This window comes from Brienomyrus brachyistius, chromosome 14 (assembly GCF_023856365.1).
Source record: "Brienomyrus brachyistius isolate T26 chromosome 14, BBRACH_0.4, whole genome shotgun sequence".
Lineage (NCBI taxonomy): Eukaryota > Metazoa > Chordata > Actinopteri > Osteoglossiformes > Mormyridae > Brienomyrus > Brienomyrus brachyistius.
Window position 1 is genome coordinate 17,642,529 of NC_064546.1, and position 16,062 is coordinate 17,658,590.

A 16,062-nucleotide genomic window follows, 5' to 3' on the forward strand; every position below is an offset into this window, starting at 1 on the left:
ATATGTAATTTTAATTTTTCTTATTAATACACAGGGTGTGAATGTTTGTATTTAGTTAGGCGGCGTTGACTAAGGCAGCAGAACATTGGCTCAACCAGTCTGATCTGTTTGCCAGGAGTGTCAGGACAAAGGTTACAGATGGTAGAGCAAAGCTTCTCCAAACAGATGAGTATATGGTTAGCAGTCATCACCAGCTGGCCAGGTACCAGGTAGATGTTGTTGTAGCAAAAACTTTAGCCATTAGTTTGCAGGTCATGGAACACTGGCACACCTGTCAATAGCTAAAGGGGAAAGAGATCTTTCCCAAATCACCCTTAACCTAACCACTTTTGTGGACTGATCACGGCTTCGGTCGTGTCTAACCTCTTGCTTTGTGAACGTGACTCTGTCCGAGACAGCTAACCCAATGCTACTGGCATCTAACGATATGGAAGTGATGTGAAATGAAATGAAGAATTATGTTGCCAGTGGCAGCAGGAGAAGACAGGCGGGAAGGAATCAGTGGAAGCAGACAGGAGGGCTGCTGCACAGGCCACTGAAAGGCTCGTGCGTCATTGCTGGTGCATGGTAAACCATGCCCCATCATGGCAGCATAATTATGTCGCGTTTTCTAATTGCTTAAAAGTGCTAGATAATAGTAGACAGCTGTGTTCCACCACTTGTCAGTGAACTTCAGGAAAAATATATATTTAGCAGAAGTCAAAATGCTCTCACACGGCCAAAAGAAATGGAACTCGACCAAGGGCCTTTTATGCAAGCCAGCCATTTGTAAATGTGGTCCAAAGCGGGATTATGAGAAGAGATTCTAAACCTTGATAAACCAAGGCAACAGCTTCTGGTTTGTTTAGGTTGAATTTCTAATGCATGAAAATGTTGAATACTATTTATATTTGGTCAGCCTAAAGCAAGCCAGTTACACTTATACAATCCAACTCAGGCTGGCATTCTAGCACTGAATGGGAGAGATGCCACCATCTGTTTGACTGGAAGTTAAAGGGGCAGTTCCCCCTGAAACTGGAGGGGAAAAAAAAAAAAAACAGCACCAAAGCATCCATTATTTTCTTCTACCGAACTCCACACACCAATCGTATCATTGTGCAGAAGATATGCCTGGGGTGCTCGTCTGTGGATTATCTTCAGTAACCTGGTCATGATTCCTGATAAGAGACTTTGCTGTTGGATTTTTCAAATGTATTTTTGGTGCTTTAATCACCACAGAAATAATGCTATGCACTCCCATTATATCCCAGAGAAGGCCGACATTTCTACGGTCAATGTCTGCAAAACTTGGCAACTCCCAGCAGCAACCTAGATGGATACATAGCACTAAAACATCTTTTTCCAGTTGTGGGGTGAACTGTCCCTTTAACATTGACTCAGATGCATTATTATACTAACATTTTAATAACCAGGCAATACAAAAGTTACTAAAATCCACATAAAAAAAAACCAATACTCACAGAATATGATTAACCTATTTTACTACATTTTTACAAAAGCTACCTGTGACATTAGCAGTGTTAAAAATATTCAGTTATCTTGGGGTTATTCTCAGGGCCAGAGAGTAAAATCCTCTCAACAAGATGCTGGAGGTCAGACAGAATGAACACTGACGACTGACTGCCTGGATTCAGAATTTTCCGGAAGAATTCTTGCCAAACATGACCATGTAGAGTTCTACAAATAAAGCAACAGATAAGAGAATTACACTCAAAACACATTAAAGACTCTACTATACTACAATATTTCCACAAAGAGCTCTCATACCCAGCAAAGTCATCAGTGGGCTTCCATTCAGAATCTTCTCTCACGACATTCATTGTTCGTTTTTTCATCAACATGTACACTGTTTCTGCGATTCCAATAAGGTCAACCTGTGGGTGCAAGAGGAAATAGGAGAAACAAGTGTTTAGTTCAGCTTGACTGAAGACTGATTGAGATCTTAAGGCAGCTGTAACTGAGCAGTAAATTTTATGACACCTATTAAGGGTAAACCAGGTCTTCCCTAGGTCAATAGTACACAAAGTGGGGGGATAGGCACCGAGTCAGGAGCTTATCAAAAGGGGCCCAGTACACACCTGGTAAGGGCTGGAGGATGCTGACAGCAGGCCCTGTTTTATGAAGGCCTGGGCAGACGGAAGGTCTCCAGCAGACATCACCTCAGGCTGCAGGTCCAGGTCCACACAGGAGGAGAAGTCCAGCATTTGTAGGACGCTGTCTGCACCATCTCCAGACTCCCTTGGGCCAGACAGGAAAAGCATAAGAACCAAATAAACAAGGAAAGAAGGAACAGGAGGGTACGGAAGGCAGGAGGACTGGATCTACCCACCTGCACCGCAGGAGAACAGCGTCAGGCCGGATGTTCCCGTGCACCAAGTGGCAGGTGTGCATTTGCTCCATCATCTCCAACAGCTGTTTCGTGAGAGACACAGCCACCTGTAGGAAGGGGGATATCTCCAGGAAGTCCTGTAGGAAACAAACTCATTAGATTAATAATCTCCCTCCCCCGCTCCAAAGTGAACAAACATGAGGACCGAAGATCTGGAGATGTTCATCCACCTGCAGAGTGCTCAAACAGCGCCCCCAGCTGAGAGTTATGCAGCCATCCATGTAGAAGACGCAGCTGCTCCGGTAGCCAAAGTACTTCTGGGATTTGGGACCCAGGCGGCTCCTCAGCTGAGTGGCAACATAGAAGTCCCAGGGTACAGTTTCAAAGTCCACCTGTAGGGGGCAGTCAGAACAGGTTATGGCTCTCCCCTCCTGTGCCATTCCTAGCTCTCAGGATTGGGGGATGGTATGGTACCTTGACGATGACGCTCTCTCTGCTTTTGGTTTGCCCAAAATGGACCACGCCATTTTCACCACTGATTATCTGGGAGAAGATCATGATGAACTCTTCACCTTAAAACCCCCCAAAAAAATTCAGTGTTGTGTTACTGATCAACAGTTTACCAGTATCGTGTGTTAAGCGGCAGCTTTCCAACACTGGATGCTTAACAAGTACCAATGACATGGAAGCCAAACATCTGTTTGAGTAACCAACATTGCTGGTCATGGTTACCTATGAACAGTGCATCACTCTCCATCACCTCTGGCAAAGACCTCACATCCCTGTAGAAGTTAGGAAAGGAATCGAGGTCCACCTTGCTCAGCATCCGTCTCCTGGAGTTCATACTGCAAGGATTGTCCTTCTCCACATCTGCAGACAGGGCAAAATGAGTAAATTCCACAAAGGTGGTGAAGATTAGCACTCAAAGCATGACCCCAAGGACTTACCCTGTGCAGTTTCCTCAGGGATGCTGGGAAACAACTGGGGAGGGCAAGCCTCCATCCCGCTGGATGAGTGCATGGCCTTCGTACCCGACATACTGCCCAGAGAGGAGCCGGAAAAAGCTGAAGACACTGAATAGTGGCCATCTTCCAGGCTGGCTTCTTCAATGGGGCTGCCAGGGTGAGAAAATGTACTCTCTACTTCATGTTCCCTTCTGGTTACAATCCTAAAGCTTACCGCGTCGTTGAACATTACTAACCTGAGCCGTTCCCCCCTCAGAACCACCTCATAATCCGCCTGTTGCACTGCAGGGGTTGGTGCCGACACCATGGGCTCAACACTGAACGTGGACAGATCCGGGAGACCGTCGGCTGAGCTTGCAGAGGTGCCGAGGCCTGAACCTGAGCCACCGAAAGGTGTGGATGCTAGGTGAGCAGCCCGGGCGAAGTCGCAGGTGTTGTCGGGGCTACGGCACAGGGTTTTGTTTTTGTAGCTACTGACAATGGCATCGTCGGTCAGGGACTCTATTCCTTCCATGCCATCCTGGGATGGAAAACAATACGTAAATAAACTACATAAGATGATTTGATTCAGGAAGCCCTGGACCCACTCTACAACGCTGACAACACCACTGTCCCGCAAAAACATCATTCATTTCTACTAATTAATACTAATTTTTATTTAATTGTCCAATTACTAATTACTACTGAGTAATGGATGATATACCCTTGTGTGTGTACTTAAATTATGGGCCGAATCTTGAAACACTACCAGATTTAAAACAGTCAGCTCCATTTAACTAGCCTTGTTGAATACCCATCTGCGCAGGATGGAGATAAAGTCTTACACTTTCCAGTCTGGTGGCAGGTGCTTCTGCCAGTGGTTTCAGTATGGCAGTCAGCGGTCTACAAACAGATGGTCTACATCCAACTGCCTTAGATGTCCTGTGAAGGAAAAACGGCATTTAGACGCTCTGGTATCTCATTTTAAACAGACTGAGAACCACTCTGCATATCTCTCCAGACTTACACTTCTTGTGTTTTTTCACCAGTGGTGCTCTCATCAAATATGGTAAAAGGCAGAACCAGGGCACAGCCTTTGTCAGCTGGCAAGGAAATGGCACAGAATTAATGACTGTGGGCTCTTCCCCATCTCAAGAAGATTTCCTTTACGAATTTGCTAGGCAAGTCCTACGACGTTCAGAAAAGTCACAGGGGATGGTACCCCTTTAACGGCCAAGGGAGATGCCTCCGACAGCTATATGCCGTTAGTGAATAACACCATACCTAAACGAGAGTCCTCATTTTCTACAGGCTGGTTGACCCTGGAAACAAAGATCAAGAATGTTCTTATAGTAGCAGCTGCAATTCCTTATGATGTCACTGTTTGGGCAGTATTCGACACAGCTTAATATACTGTAGCAGGTTAGGGTTTATAAATGTAACTGAGGAACAGCAGCACTCAGCCCATGCTGAGATTTGATCCGGCAACCATCTGTTTACACACCCAGACCCTTTTCCTCCAAAGCACAACGATATACTGCAGTTCAAGGTGATAAAATACACTAATCCCCCGCCCAAAAAAATGGGAGAGTCCCAAACATCACAGCAGTCATACCTTGCAGAAGAGCTGGCCTCGCATTCATCGTGAATTTTAAACCCTGGGTCAGAACCCTGCCTCCGTGACACAGCACATCCAGGCAGACAGTCCACTGGCTGAGATGATTCGCCGGCCTCCAGTCGGCCCTGTGGTAGGAGACCCGGCTCAACGTGCCGTTAACGGATACACACATGGGAGGCATGGGCCAAAGGGGAGGGCTGACTCACCTGCTGGCCAGCACCTGGCTGTGGACTCCTGTCTTGGAGAAGCTTCTGCTTCTCCTCAATTTGCCGCTTCAGGTCCTCTTTAACTCCTTTCAGTTTTCTCTCTTTTGCTAATTTAATGGAAGGCAAGAAAAGCTGTTACTTGGGGAAAATACCTGCAATACAGAAATAAGGTCCATCAGTGTAGCCAAAATTTACTTTACTAAGCTCTCTCTTCACATTGGACCCCCACCCCTTAGGAGCCGACTGGGGGGACTTGGATCCCTCCACCTTTCGGCTACCTTCCAGCTCCTGGGCCGCTCTCTTGTAGTAGCGCTCTGCCCGTAGCTCCTCAAAGCAGAACTCTGCAACGCCACTGAACAGCAGCTCCTTGCAGTACATGCTCTGCTCCTTTTTGTCACCCTCCACCTGCTGGGGCTCCTGCAGACGCTCCAGGGGCGTCTCCTCTTTGGAGGGCTTCCGCACAGACAGCACCGTGTTCACCATGGGGTTAATCTTACAAGGCGTCCTGCCACAAGGCATGCAGAAAAAAAAAATCCATTTCAGGACTTCCTTTGGATACAGTATAGTGGCTCCAGTGTGCTGCTGACCAAAGCCACCCGACCAGAGACCTAAATGGTAAACCAACACCCCTAAATGCAAGGTGATCTTTCTGATCCACCCATTATTTCCATTGTCCTATGGAAACTCCGCAATGACATGGGGAGAACATGCAAAATTCCACATGCACAGAGCCAGGACAAAGACTCTAACCCTGGCTTCCAGATGTGCGAGGCAACCGTGCTACCCACTGTGCTCCCATGCCTTCAGAGCCATGTAGATCATTCATAAACATCAGCCTAGAACCCTACGTCAACCTAAACTGAATATGCGAAATCTGTAAAGAACAATGAATGTTTGACAGCCACGGCCATCTTGGCAATACTCACACAACAGGGGGCTGATCACACTCTTCCACGTAAGGCTGGAAGTTTGGCTTGCTGGGTGGGGCCACAACACTGTAGCCTGCCCTGGACTTCTGTGGCATCTAGACACAAAGGCAATGGCTCTGTAGAATGTCTTGCATTCACTGCAAGTTTAAATTTCAAACCATTTTTGATACTTGACACGTAACAACTCACTAAATTTCAGTTGGAATTTTGTTTGCAGTAAAAACTTTTTGCACTCATGTCACTGTCTAAAAAGACCTACGTGTTGCACTGCCAATCAAAGCATATTAAGTAAAGTAGCAGCCAATCATGGTATAATTGTGTTTAGAGACACTTGGGAGCAGTAAACAAATAAATCAAACAGATTGTTACCTATGATTACTACAATGCATAACAGAACAGATCTATAAGCATTCCTTTTACATGCCGTCATTACCTTGTGTCTCAAAACAAATACGTGTAACAACTGTATGAATAAAAGTTTGAATGTGGTGTTAAAAGTGATTGTATGGAGCCAAAAAAAAAATCCAGGAAGTAATTGCAGACTGTTCTCTTATTGTTAAAATGTTTAACAAACTACGAAAAATGTTAACCCATAAAAAAAAAAAATGCATGTCATATCTGTACTTCACCCACAACAGGCTCATACAGATTAATATTTCATTAACTCAGAAATAAGACACCTCCCTCTAAACTCTATGAATTGCATATTGTGTCGATCCTTTAAATGCTTAGCTAGATTTGTGGTGTTCCCACCACCCCCCACTCTGTCAGCATAGTGCAATGGCACCACTTGCATATGTCCTGGTGGATTAATCTTCATTTGGCACAAAGCCAGAGTATTTCCAGACGCCACTCTGGCTACACTCGTCATCAGTTAAGCTCCGACATTTGTGAACTAATCATGTTAGTGTGAGACTGCACGCAGGTCTAGGCATGCACACTGGTAAGTGCAAACTGGAAGTGCAAGCTGTAGAATCAATTATATGCAAAATAAGTATTGAAAGATTTATATGACAAAATACTTAGATATTTTTGACAATACTACCACAGGGTATCAGACTGCAACCAAAATGGTTGCATGTGTGACCTTTTGAGTGTTTTTGAGTGTTAAAATTTCACGTGGTCACATCTGTACCAGTGCGTGCTAATGCAATGTTTTGCTCCTGCATTAATGAATTGTGACTGAAAGTTGTCCCCCCATCTTTACTACTCAATGCATTTTTTTATTTTTTGAGTTGGTCTCTCCCGACCTGCATACAAGACTACATATGTATACATGCACTTATGATACAACGTGCAAAATGATCCCCTTTAGCGGTGGTGTTAACGTGTTCCTGCAGGGAAGCGATGGAGAGGGGGAGCCAAAGCGATGTCCCGATACAGTCACTAGAGGTGAGTTAGGTTATTAAAGTTAAGGTTCGGATTAAAAAAAATTCTGCAAATAGTTACTGCATCAAGTCTCTAGTCACTCTCAATCTCTCAGTAATACAAAAAACTATATTGTAAATTAGGATAACTATTCATCAGCATGCAAGGTCATTAAAACCATGCTGCACTGCAAAATAAAAAGGGGTGCGACCAAATCATGTGCTGGTGCTACCACTGGAAGAGTTAGTCTGAAGCCCTGCTAGTACCTTTCCTGCTTGTGTATGTATGAGAGGGCAGCATGCTGAGTCTCTCCTCTCAACTCCTACCTTCACATTGGTCCATTTTTCAGGCATCATCTCATTCTCTTTCGCCCTGGAGCTGGGCGGGGCCATCCAGCGTTCCGGCCTGGCTTCGGAGGGCTCGGCCGCGGCGGCTGCAGACACCTGGTTTTCATCAAACACCAGGAATCGAGAATTGTGGCCATTATGAGTAGTAGTAGGTAGCTGGAGATTCAGGCCACGTGAGCGATCTGTCAAGAAATAAAGAGAAACTGAAAAATCTGCATCAGGGAGGTGGGGTCCAGCATTTTCACAGTAGCCTATTCAACCCTGGAAGTAACACTTACGGCTAACGGCGGCCCCAACCCGCACGATGGGAGCGATGGCCGTCTTCTTCCCCCTGGACTTCAGGTCTACTAGCGAGGACCTCTGAGGCTGCGCTGGCTCAGGGCTGTCAGGCTCCTGCTCTCCACCACCCAGCATGTCCTTCATCACCTGCCGTGACACACGTGCCTGGAATGCTCTGTGTGCGTGAGGGTTAGAGTCAGCCTTTGCCCAAACAGAGGATTTCAGAAACTATATATTTCAATGCTCCGAGATCGCAGGCGCACTTGTGGTACTGATGGAGCTTATCAGCAGGTTCAGCCCCGCACTTAAAGCCCTCCTGGTAAACGCTGTCCGCCTTCTTAGAGTCCCCATGTTTCTCCAACTCCTCAGACCAGGCGATGTACAAGGCTGCCTGCTGGACACCGATACCCTGCCCGTGCATGTAATTGTACATGTCCAGGGGCTCAGTGCTATTCTCTGCCTGAAAGCAAGTGGGGCATTAGCACACCTGTCCAATTGCTCCACCTACTGAATAAGCATCCCGTGGGAAAAGCGGAGCAACTTACAAATTTGATCCAGAGGTTGACGTAGCGAGAATCATTGTGGTACTGTGTCTCATCCACAAAGCGTTTGACTGCCCTCTCCAACAGCACAGAAAGATTACTCTCCTTTCCTCCCTGAGGGTACGTCTGCTGAGTCCATTTGATGTACCTGAGGAATGATTACATGATACTATGGACCGTGTCCTGGATCAAGCGCATTCCAGCTGCTTCATATTTACATCAGTTCAACAAATACATCCTATTTATTTATTTATTCAAAAAGCTACCTACCTGTCCCAGACATCAAGTGGATCATCTCCACTGTATAATCGGAGCTCAGACTCAAAAGCCCTTAAAAAAAGGGGGGAAAAAAATCTGTTTTATACTCAACAACATTCAGATACAGAAATAAACAACCCGCGTTGTGGGAAGTACAGGTGACACCTAGCGGAAGATGTTTAATTGCTACCAGTCACTTAATCACTACTACCTACAGCAAAATGATACGCAGCATCACCCCTAATCTGCCCAGCAGGAAGGTATCCCAGGCAATGGCTAATGTTACTTTCATTAGAGACCGAAAACACCATCTGTCCGGGATTCAGCAATTCAGACTCCCGTGTAAACAAGACGTGCCCATACTGTTTCTGTTGCTGAATGGCAGCGTATCCCGCGCCGTCCTGCTGGCTCAGTGCTTGGTGCAGGGCTGAAATGGCTCGACCACGCCTCAGCGGCTGAATATTCTCCTTGCACAGCTCCCACTCGGCTTCCCCCTCAGCCATGGCGAAGCTGTAAAGCTGCAAATCTGCCAGAGCACGGAAAACATGAGCTACCACTTAGACCGCGTGCATCTTCGCACGACACTAGGAGCAACCATGTCAATTAGCTGTTAGCTAAATAACCTCGCACCAATCGGCCAAAACATATGTCATATAGACACAGAAACACGACATTTAAATTGAGCAACTTTATATTTAGCCATAATAAATTAACAAGAAATCATTTTTTCTAAAAATCTGCAGTGACAATAATATCACATCATCATACATTAGCTTATTAAATGTTGGAAATAACAACGCTAACATTGAATACTAATTGCTGCTTACTCAAAATAAATATATGTACCAACCTGCTTAAAACTGACCAGAATAATCTGAAGTTTCCCAGAGGGACACCGCTCTGCTGTCTACGGATCAAGCCCCTTCAAAAATTTAAACGAAAACCGCCAGAAAAGCGAAGCTGATTGGACGGCCAGGTCCAAACGGTACTTCCGGATATACGGAATTTAATCTTTTTAGTACTGTATATTTTCAGCGCAAATAACACAAATTATATATGACGCCACCCGCTTAAACCTATAATGCAGCGATATACTTCAAAATTCTATAACACTAACAAAAACATTGATATACATATATTAGCTGAACGTACCCACCCCTACGCCCTGTACGGACCATGGGAAATGGAGTTCGATGTGTGTCTGCGTTTCATAATTTTAAACTTGTAAACTGTACTTTCTGTTCATATTTTACAAAATTACGTTTGTAAAAGGAGACGTTATACAAGCAACGTTATCAGTTGTAGCTGAGTATAATGACATGGTGGTGTTATTTTTTCATTCATAAGTTTACTTTTTGCTGCGATGGGTCGGCGCCCCATCCTGGGTTGCTCCCTGCTTTGTGCCCGTAGCATCCGTCATTCCCCGCCACCCTGAAAAGGATAAGCGGTTACAGAAAATGAATGGATAGATAGATAGATGGATGGATGGATGGATGGATGGATGGATGGAAGGATGGATGGATGGAAGGATGGTCGGTCGGTCGAGTTTTTACTAGAAAACTACGTGTACCATGATGCAACGGGAATGACTTATACTTCCGTTATGTGTTCTTGCATTAGTTTGCTCTGTCTTGACTAGATTATTGTTCTTCGGCTTGACATGGGGGAAATACTGGATTTTTTCATTTAAACAAAGGCTCCAGATTAGCTTTCGCGTTTAATACGGATACCTCTGACCTGTTCTGGTAATTTGACATCTAGCTCCTGACTTTATGGAGTTTGACAGCGGTCAGGGCTACGCCACGAAAACTATTTTCTTGACTGATTTTTAGTATCATTACATACATTCTGCTTGCAGTTATTTTGGTTCATGAAAAGAGACATGGACAAGCGATGTTACGGATGTGCTTCAAAATTTACGCTATTCAGGAAAGAGGTTTGTAAATACATAGCTTATTTTAAAGGATTTGTTCATTTACGGTGTTTCGTGGTAGCCGACATGACTGCTATTCAGGACCTTTATAAAACTTCCTCCAGTTGTTCAGGTATCTGATTAGTTGTCCTTACTGTATTCTTAGATGGGCTGTAAGAACTGCGGGCGCTGCTTCTGCTCGGGGTGCCTGGCTTTTACCGTCGTGGTGCAGCGTTTTGGCAGCTCTCCGCAGAAGGTCTGCAAGCAATGTCACGGGAACCTCACAAGGTGGCTTTTAACTCATTTTCCGATATGCATGTTACTTTATCAATGCTGTACGTGGAGTGACATGTAGAGCATTTTATTTGTTTTTAATTTTATATGTTTTTCAGTGGTGGCACTCAGAACAATGCTGCTAGGTGGTCCCCTCCTGAAAATTACAAAAAGTGAGCATTTATGCGTTGGATGTAGGCCATGTTGGTGGAGGGTATATGAAGAGCAGGAAGGAAACCTTGTGAGTCACGCCATCCTTTTAAATGTGTGCCTTAGGCGAGTGGCTGCTTTGGAGGCCAGACAAGGACATGGAAAAGCATCCTCCACACAAGTGGGAAAACCTATCAGCTCTACTAGGCCAAGCAACTGTCTAAGTAAAGAAGACCAGGTGATTGCAGAGAGACTGCAGAAACTGAAGGAGGACACGAAGCCAAGTAAGAATACATAGTCCTTTGATCGGTTTCTTTGAAAATGCATGACCCCCTCCAACCTCCGATCTATCCCTGTGCAGAATCTCTTCCATCAGAAAAGGAGATTGAGGCTCGTCTGGCTGCACTAAAGGCCCCAGTCCAGCCAGTTCCTTCAGCTAGCGAGATGGAGGACCGTCTGGCTGCCCTGCAGGGGAGAACCCCATCCTCAATGGCTCGTCCTCCTGTGAGTCCGGCTGCAGACACTTGCATATCCCAGCTGAAGCTCCAGAGACCGTGTTAGCTTTCCGGCGATGCGCTAGCTCCGCAGCTCCTGTGATGGCCGATGTTGTGGCTTGCCATAGGTGCACCAGCCCCCCGATGCCCGCACTCAGGTGGAGCAAGCCAATGACCTGATTACACAGATGACAGAGGAGGTCAACATTGACAGCCAGCAACAGGGGGACTCAGAAGGTACTGTCGTGTCCGATGGGGGGGAGGTGACGAGGAAATCTCTTTACCACCAGAGTGTCTGGGAGTTGTGTTATTGGTTGACCCTCCCTCAATTCAGGCACGGATGGCCCCTTGAATAACCTGAACAAGCCAGTGGGCGGTGGGCTTGAGGAGAACTTAGACGACCCGCAGAGGGCAGCTAAACAGCTGGAAGAGGAGAAGAGTCGACTCCTGGCAGAAGCCATGGAGGACCTGCGTCAAGACCGGCTCAACCAGGAGGAAGTGCTGAAGATGGCCCGTAAACTGGCTCTGCTGAAGGGGCTGGACCCAGACAGTGGTGCGTCTGCGAAGGGTACCCAGGGGCGCTTTTCCATTGCACTAGGAACTGAACTTTTGGTACTAAAAAAAAAACAGTACTGCCCTTTTTACATTGACTTCTGGTGCAGTACCCAAGTACCAAACCAGTTGGGGTACTTGTTTGGTACTTCAGTACTTTGGGATGGGACATGCAAAATATGTTTATTGTTGACTAGTTATGCAAATAACCTGCCTCACAAACACAAAATACCACTGCCATCTTGAAAATAGTTACGGACTCAGAAAATGAGTATATACAAAGTAAAATAAGAGTAATGATAATGGATGTGTGGACAAATGCAGTCCTGAGGTTTGTGATCGGCTCGGTTGTGATCACGTAATGCTAGGCAAAGCGTATGCACTGCAAGACCTCACTCGTTTATCAAGTCAAAATTTATAAAAAATTTGTGCTCGTCTTGCAAAACACTCGCAGACCAAGTTACTCGCAATCCAAGGTTTTAATGTATTTGGAATAGTATCATTTGCTTAAGTATTTAATGGCCTTCTGCAGATTGTTGATTTGGGAGATGGTGCTGTTTTAATCCTATTTGATTTGACAGTATCTTCAGAATATTGCTCTGAGTTGTGTGGCTTAGTCTGTTAGGTGCCTGTGCCCTTGATCAGAAGGTCCTTGGTTCGAATCCCAGCGTTGGTGGGGGGGGGGGGCCTTAACCAGTGCTGCTCCAGGGACTGTCTTCTCTAGCTTTGCAAATTGAATGTTGCTTTGGACAAAGGTATTAGCTAAATAAGACTTATAGTATAAAATGCAGGGGTATCAGGTAAAATTTTTATAAACGACTATTCTTTAGAATACTATATTTTGTATTCCATATACCCTGAAAGCGAAAGTGAACCATGACGATCATTAAATGATTAGAAGCAATTAATGGGATAGGCTAACAAGCCAGAATTTTTTTTCTTACTTGATAGCAACAATATCTGAGTTAATTATTTAAGGACTTGTCAGAGTTCCTTAAAACCAAACCAGGGCTGGTCAGCACAGGGTATTAACACCTCTTTTTTTTATTTGGTTGCTTTGCCATGATGCCATTATAAAACTTCTGGGAAAGAAGGCAAAGATGATTATATTATTTTGTCATGTTTTTTACTCCTTAACTTTATAGAGCCTTAGCTGCCCTGTAAGACTCCCCATGTCTCCACATCCTGTTGACATCTTTCTCACCCTGAATTCCAGTGTCCAGGGATGATTTCCAGCCCCTTGACAGCGAAGAGGAGACGGAAGAAGAGGCAGCAAACAGAATAATAAGGCAGGTGTGTAACAGCGTGCAATGCTAGCGAGATTCACCTGCTAATAAGGCATGCGTCTCACTGGCAAAACATAGCTTCATGGAGAAGTTATATGCATCCTATATAATGAAGCTTGCCACTAGGGGTAGCACTTTAGTCTTAAGAAATTTATGGGCTGTTGCTTACTAACAGATCCATGGTGCCTACGGTGATGCTGCGAGCCTGTTTGAGCTTTGTGTCAAATATATGGATTCTTTTCTTCTTCTAGCTGTCTGAAGAAGCAGCGTTAGACAAGTCCTGTGGCTACAACATCCCACCTGAGCCCCGCAGCTGGCAGACCACAGAGAAGCCTGGGCTCCAGAAAGAGCAGGTCACCTTCTATCACCGCCGCCGAAGCTGTCGTAAGCTTTTCTGAGGAGCAGCTGTTTTAAATAAACTTGTTAAATGGAATGCAGTGTGTGATGACCAAGCACGTTTCCCTTTGAAGGTCCTCTCCTGGTTCACTGAGTCTTCCCTAGGCCCAAACTGCCCCAGTGCCCCAGTGTGGGCTGGTGTTGGAAACCTTGGGGGTGGAGTTTAAAGTGACGGTTTTTGTGCCGCACCCGAGATGATGACCTCTCACGTTGCAGAAGTCACGTGCCCAACCGGCCAGCATGATCCAGGGAGCTCACGCCCAGAACTCTGACAGCGAGGACAAGGACGAGCTGCCCTGGTGTTGTATCTGCAACCAAGATGCTACTGTTCGTTGCCTCTCCTGCGATGGGGACCTCTACTGCCAGCGCTGTTTCAGGTACCCCCACCATCAGACAGAGGGCGCTGTTGTGCACATGATGGTTTTGTGGCATGTTGACTCACAGCTCGCTTAATGCTATCCTCAAATGGTTTCGGTTTTAATTATTTTTGTAAATTGTACTTCTGTTCCAGGGAAGGCCATGATGAATTTGACCGAAAGGAGCACCAGGTGACAAGCTACAAGGTGCCACAGAAGTCGAGGAGGCGGACGTGAGAGAGAGCAGGAGTAAGACCTACTCCCAGTACGACGTTAATAAGAGAGCAGTAGGAAGCCAAGATGGGCCAGTCTCAGTTCTCCCTGATTGTTGACCTATAAAGTCTGATGGTTGTTAAAACCGCATAGGCCTGAATGAGTCCGACTGTGCTGTTAGCCTAGTGTTATGTATGCGTTAGGTAAGTGACCGATGGCGCTTTCTGTTATACTAAGGGATACTGTATGGCAGAGCACTTTTAAGGTACACATTGATTGTGCATTACTGGGAGCTAACTGGGTCTGTTAGCTTTATTTACGAGTAGGATTAGCCACTCTCCATGTTGTATGTAACACTAAATGGGGGGAGGAGTCTTCTCATTTGTAATGTTTCCACTAATCTGCCTTTCAATTAAATTAACTGGGATGGAGCAAGTGGTGATTTTATTTTTTGTATTTTGGACAATGGTTCTGGCCCAGAAGCTCACAGGAATTCTCACCTACAGGAGTAGATGTTCTTGTTTTTTCGTGGATTAAAGGAAAGTTGCTTGATTCAGAACAGCAGTGTGAGGACATTGGAGAGGGGGCGGGTGGGTGGAAAGGCTAGTGGGAAAGTGCACCCCCGCCTTCATTCTGGGAGGTGTCATGAGAGGTGTCACCAACGTTGAGAGAGCCTTCTGGAGACAAACTTCATTCAAATGTTTCTCCAGTCGGGCGCTGTCTGACCACATTCCCACGGACAAAAACTCACACACATGGGACTGAAGAAGAAGTTTCCTGGGTTAACGGACCACAGATATGAGTGAAATCACCCACAGATACACACATTAGTGGAACTCTGGGCGCCTTCATGCGGGCACTATGTTTACGCTCTAGGTACCTTCACGTGACCATGAAGCCATTTATGGTTGTTTCTAATGGTCTGGTATAAAGAGCAAGAGTATCTGCTATCTATATGTTTATCTGAAACACTGGGGGAGTAGATGAGGAGGTTTGGTATTATGTAACCCCTGCAGTGCACTGTGATGTAGGATTCAGTAGGGGGAGCTAATTGTGTGTGTGTGTGTGTGTGTGTGTGTGTGTGTGTGTGTGTGTGTGTGTGTGTGTGTGTTTATGTGTGTGTGTGTGTGTGTTTATGTATGTGTATATATATATATATATATATGTATGTATGTATGCATATATGTATATATTTATGTATGTGTATGTATGTATGCATATATGTATATATTTATGTATATATATATATATATATATGTATGTATGTATATTTATATATATATATATATATGTATGTATGTATATTTATTTATATATATATATATATATATATATGTGTGTAAATATGTATGTATTTATGTGTATATATGTATGTGTATATATGTATGTATATATATATGTATATATATATATATGTGTATGTATATATATATGTGTATATGTGTATGTATGTAATATATAACCATACATATACATATTTTCACCCGCTGAATCACTGACACTTTCAGCTTTTTCTCCCATGATGCACTTCTGGGCAGCCAAGCAGTTTTCATTGGTCGTTTGAGAGAGAGGTTTATACATCGGGAGTAAAGATTAGCAGGGCTGCAGCA

General features: G+C 45.0%; 2 protein-coding genes across 4 annotated transcripts; one reads left to right on the forward strand and one right to left on the reverse strand.

The window, feature by feature from the left end:
- Positions 1-1,464: 1,464 nt before the first annotated feature.
- On the reverse strand, positions 1,465-10,223 carry bub1bb (BUB1 mitotic checkpoint serine/threonine kinase Bb). Of its 3 annotated transcripts, XM_048975207.1 has the most exons (24): positions 10,173-10,223; positions 9,671-9,742; positions 9,184-9,346; positions 8,833-8,892; positions 8,566-8,710; positions 8,284-8,480; positions 8,020-8,195; positions 7,721-7,923; positions 6,024-6,121; positions 5,376-5,602; positions 5,098-5,204; positions 4,889-5,016; positions 4,558-4,595; positions 4,301-4,376; positions 4,119-4,215; positions 3,531-3,814; positions 3,277-3,443; positions 3,062-3,199; positions 2,804-2,901; positions 2,560-2,721; positions 2,330-2,466; positions 2,079-2,238; positions 1,768-1,874; positions 1,465-1,677 (listed from the first exon to the last, which is right to left on the reverse strand). In XM_048975207.1, the coding sequence occupies exons 3-24, from the start codon at positions 9,321-9,323 to the stop codon at positions 1,521-1,523; spliced, it is 3,102 nt and encodes a 1,033-aa protein (XP_048831164.1). In that variant the 5' UTR covers positions 9,324-9,346; positions 9,671-9,742; positions 10,173-10,223; the 3' UTR covers positions 1,465-1,520. The 3 variants fall into 3 exon arrangements, with proteins under 3 accessions (XP_048831164.1, XP_048831165.1, XP_048831163.1); XM_048975208.1 differs by lacking the exon at positions 10,173-10,223 and having other exon boundaries at positions 9,686-9,904; XM_048975206.1 differs by lacking the exon at positions 10,173-10,223 and having other exon boundaries at positions 9,671-9,903.
- Positions 10,224-10,395: 172 nt separating this feature from the next.
- On the forward strand, positions 10,396-14,883 carry zfyve19 (zinc finger, FYVE domain containing 19). Its single transcript, XM_048975209.1, has 11 exons — positions 10,396-10,756; positions 10,899-11,020; positions 11,125-11,178; positions 11,282-11,439; positions 11,517-11,659; positions 11,778-11,886; positions 11,984-12,202; positions 13,418-13,494; positions 13,739-13,840; positions 14,100-14,260; positions 14,395-14,883. The coding sequence occupies exons 1-11, from the start codon at positions 10,691-10,693 to the stop codon at positions 14,474-14,476; spliced, it is 1,293 nt and encodes a 430-aa protein (XP_048831166.1). The 5' UTR covers positions 10,396-10,690; the 3' UTR covers positions 14,477-14,883.
- The last annotated feature ends 1,179 nt before the right edge of the window (positions 14,884-16,062 follow it).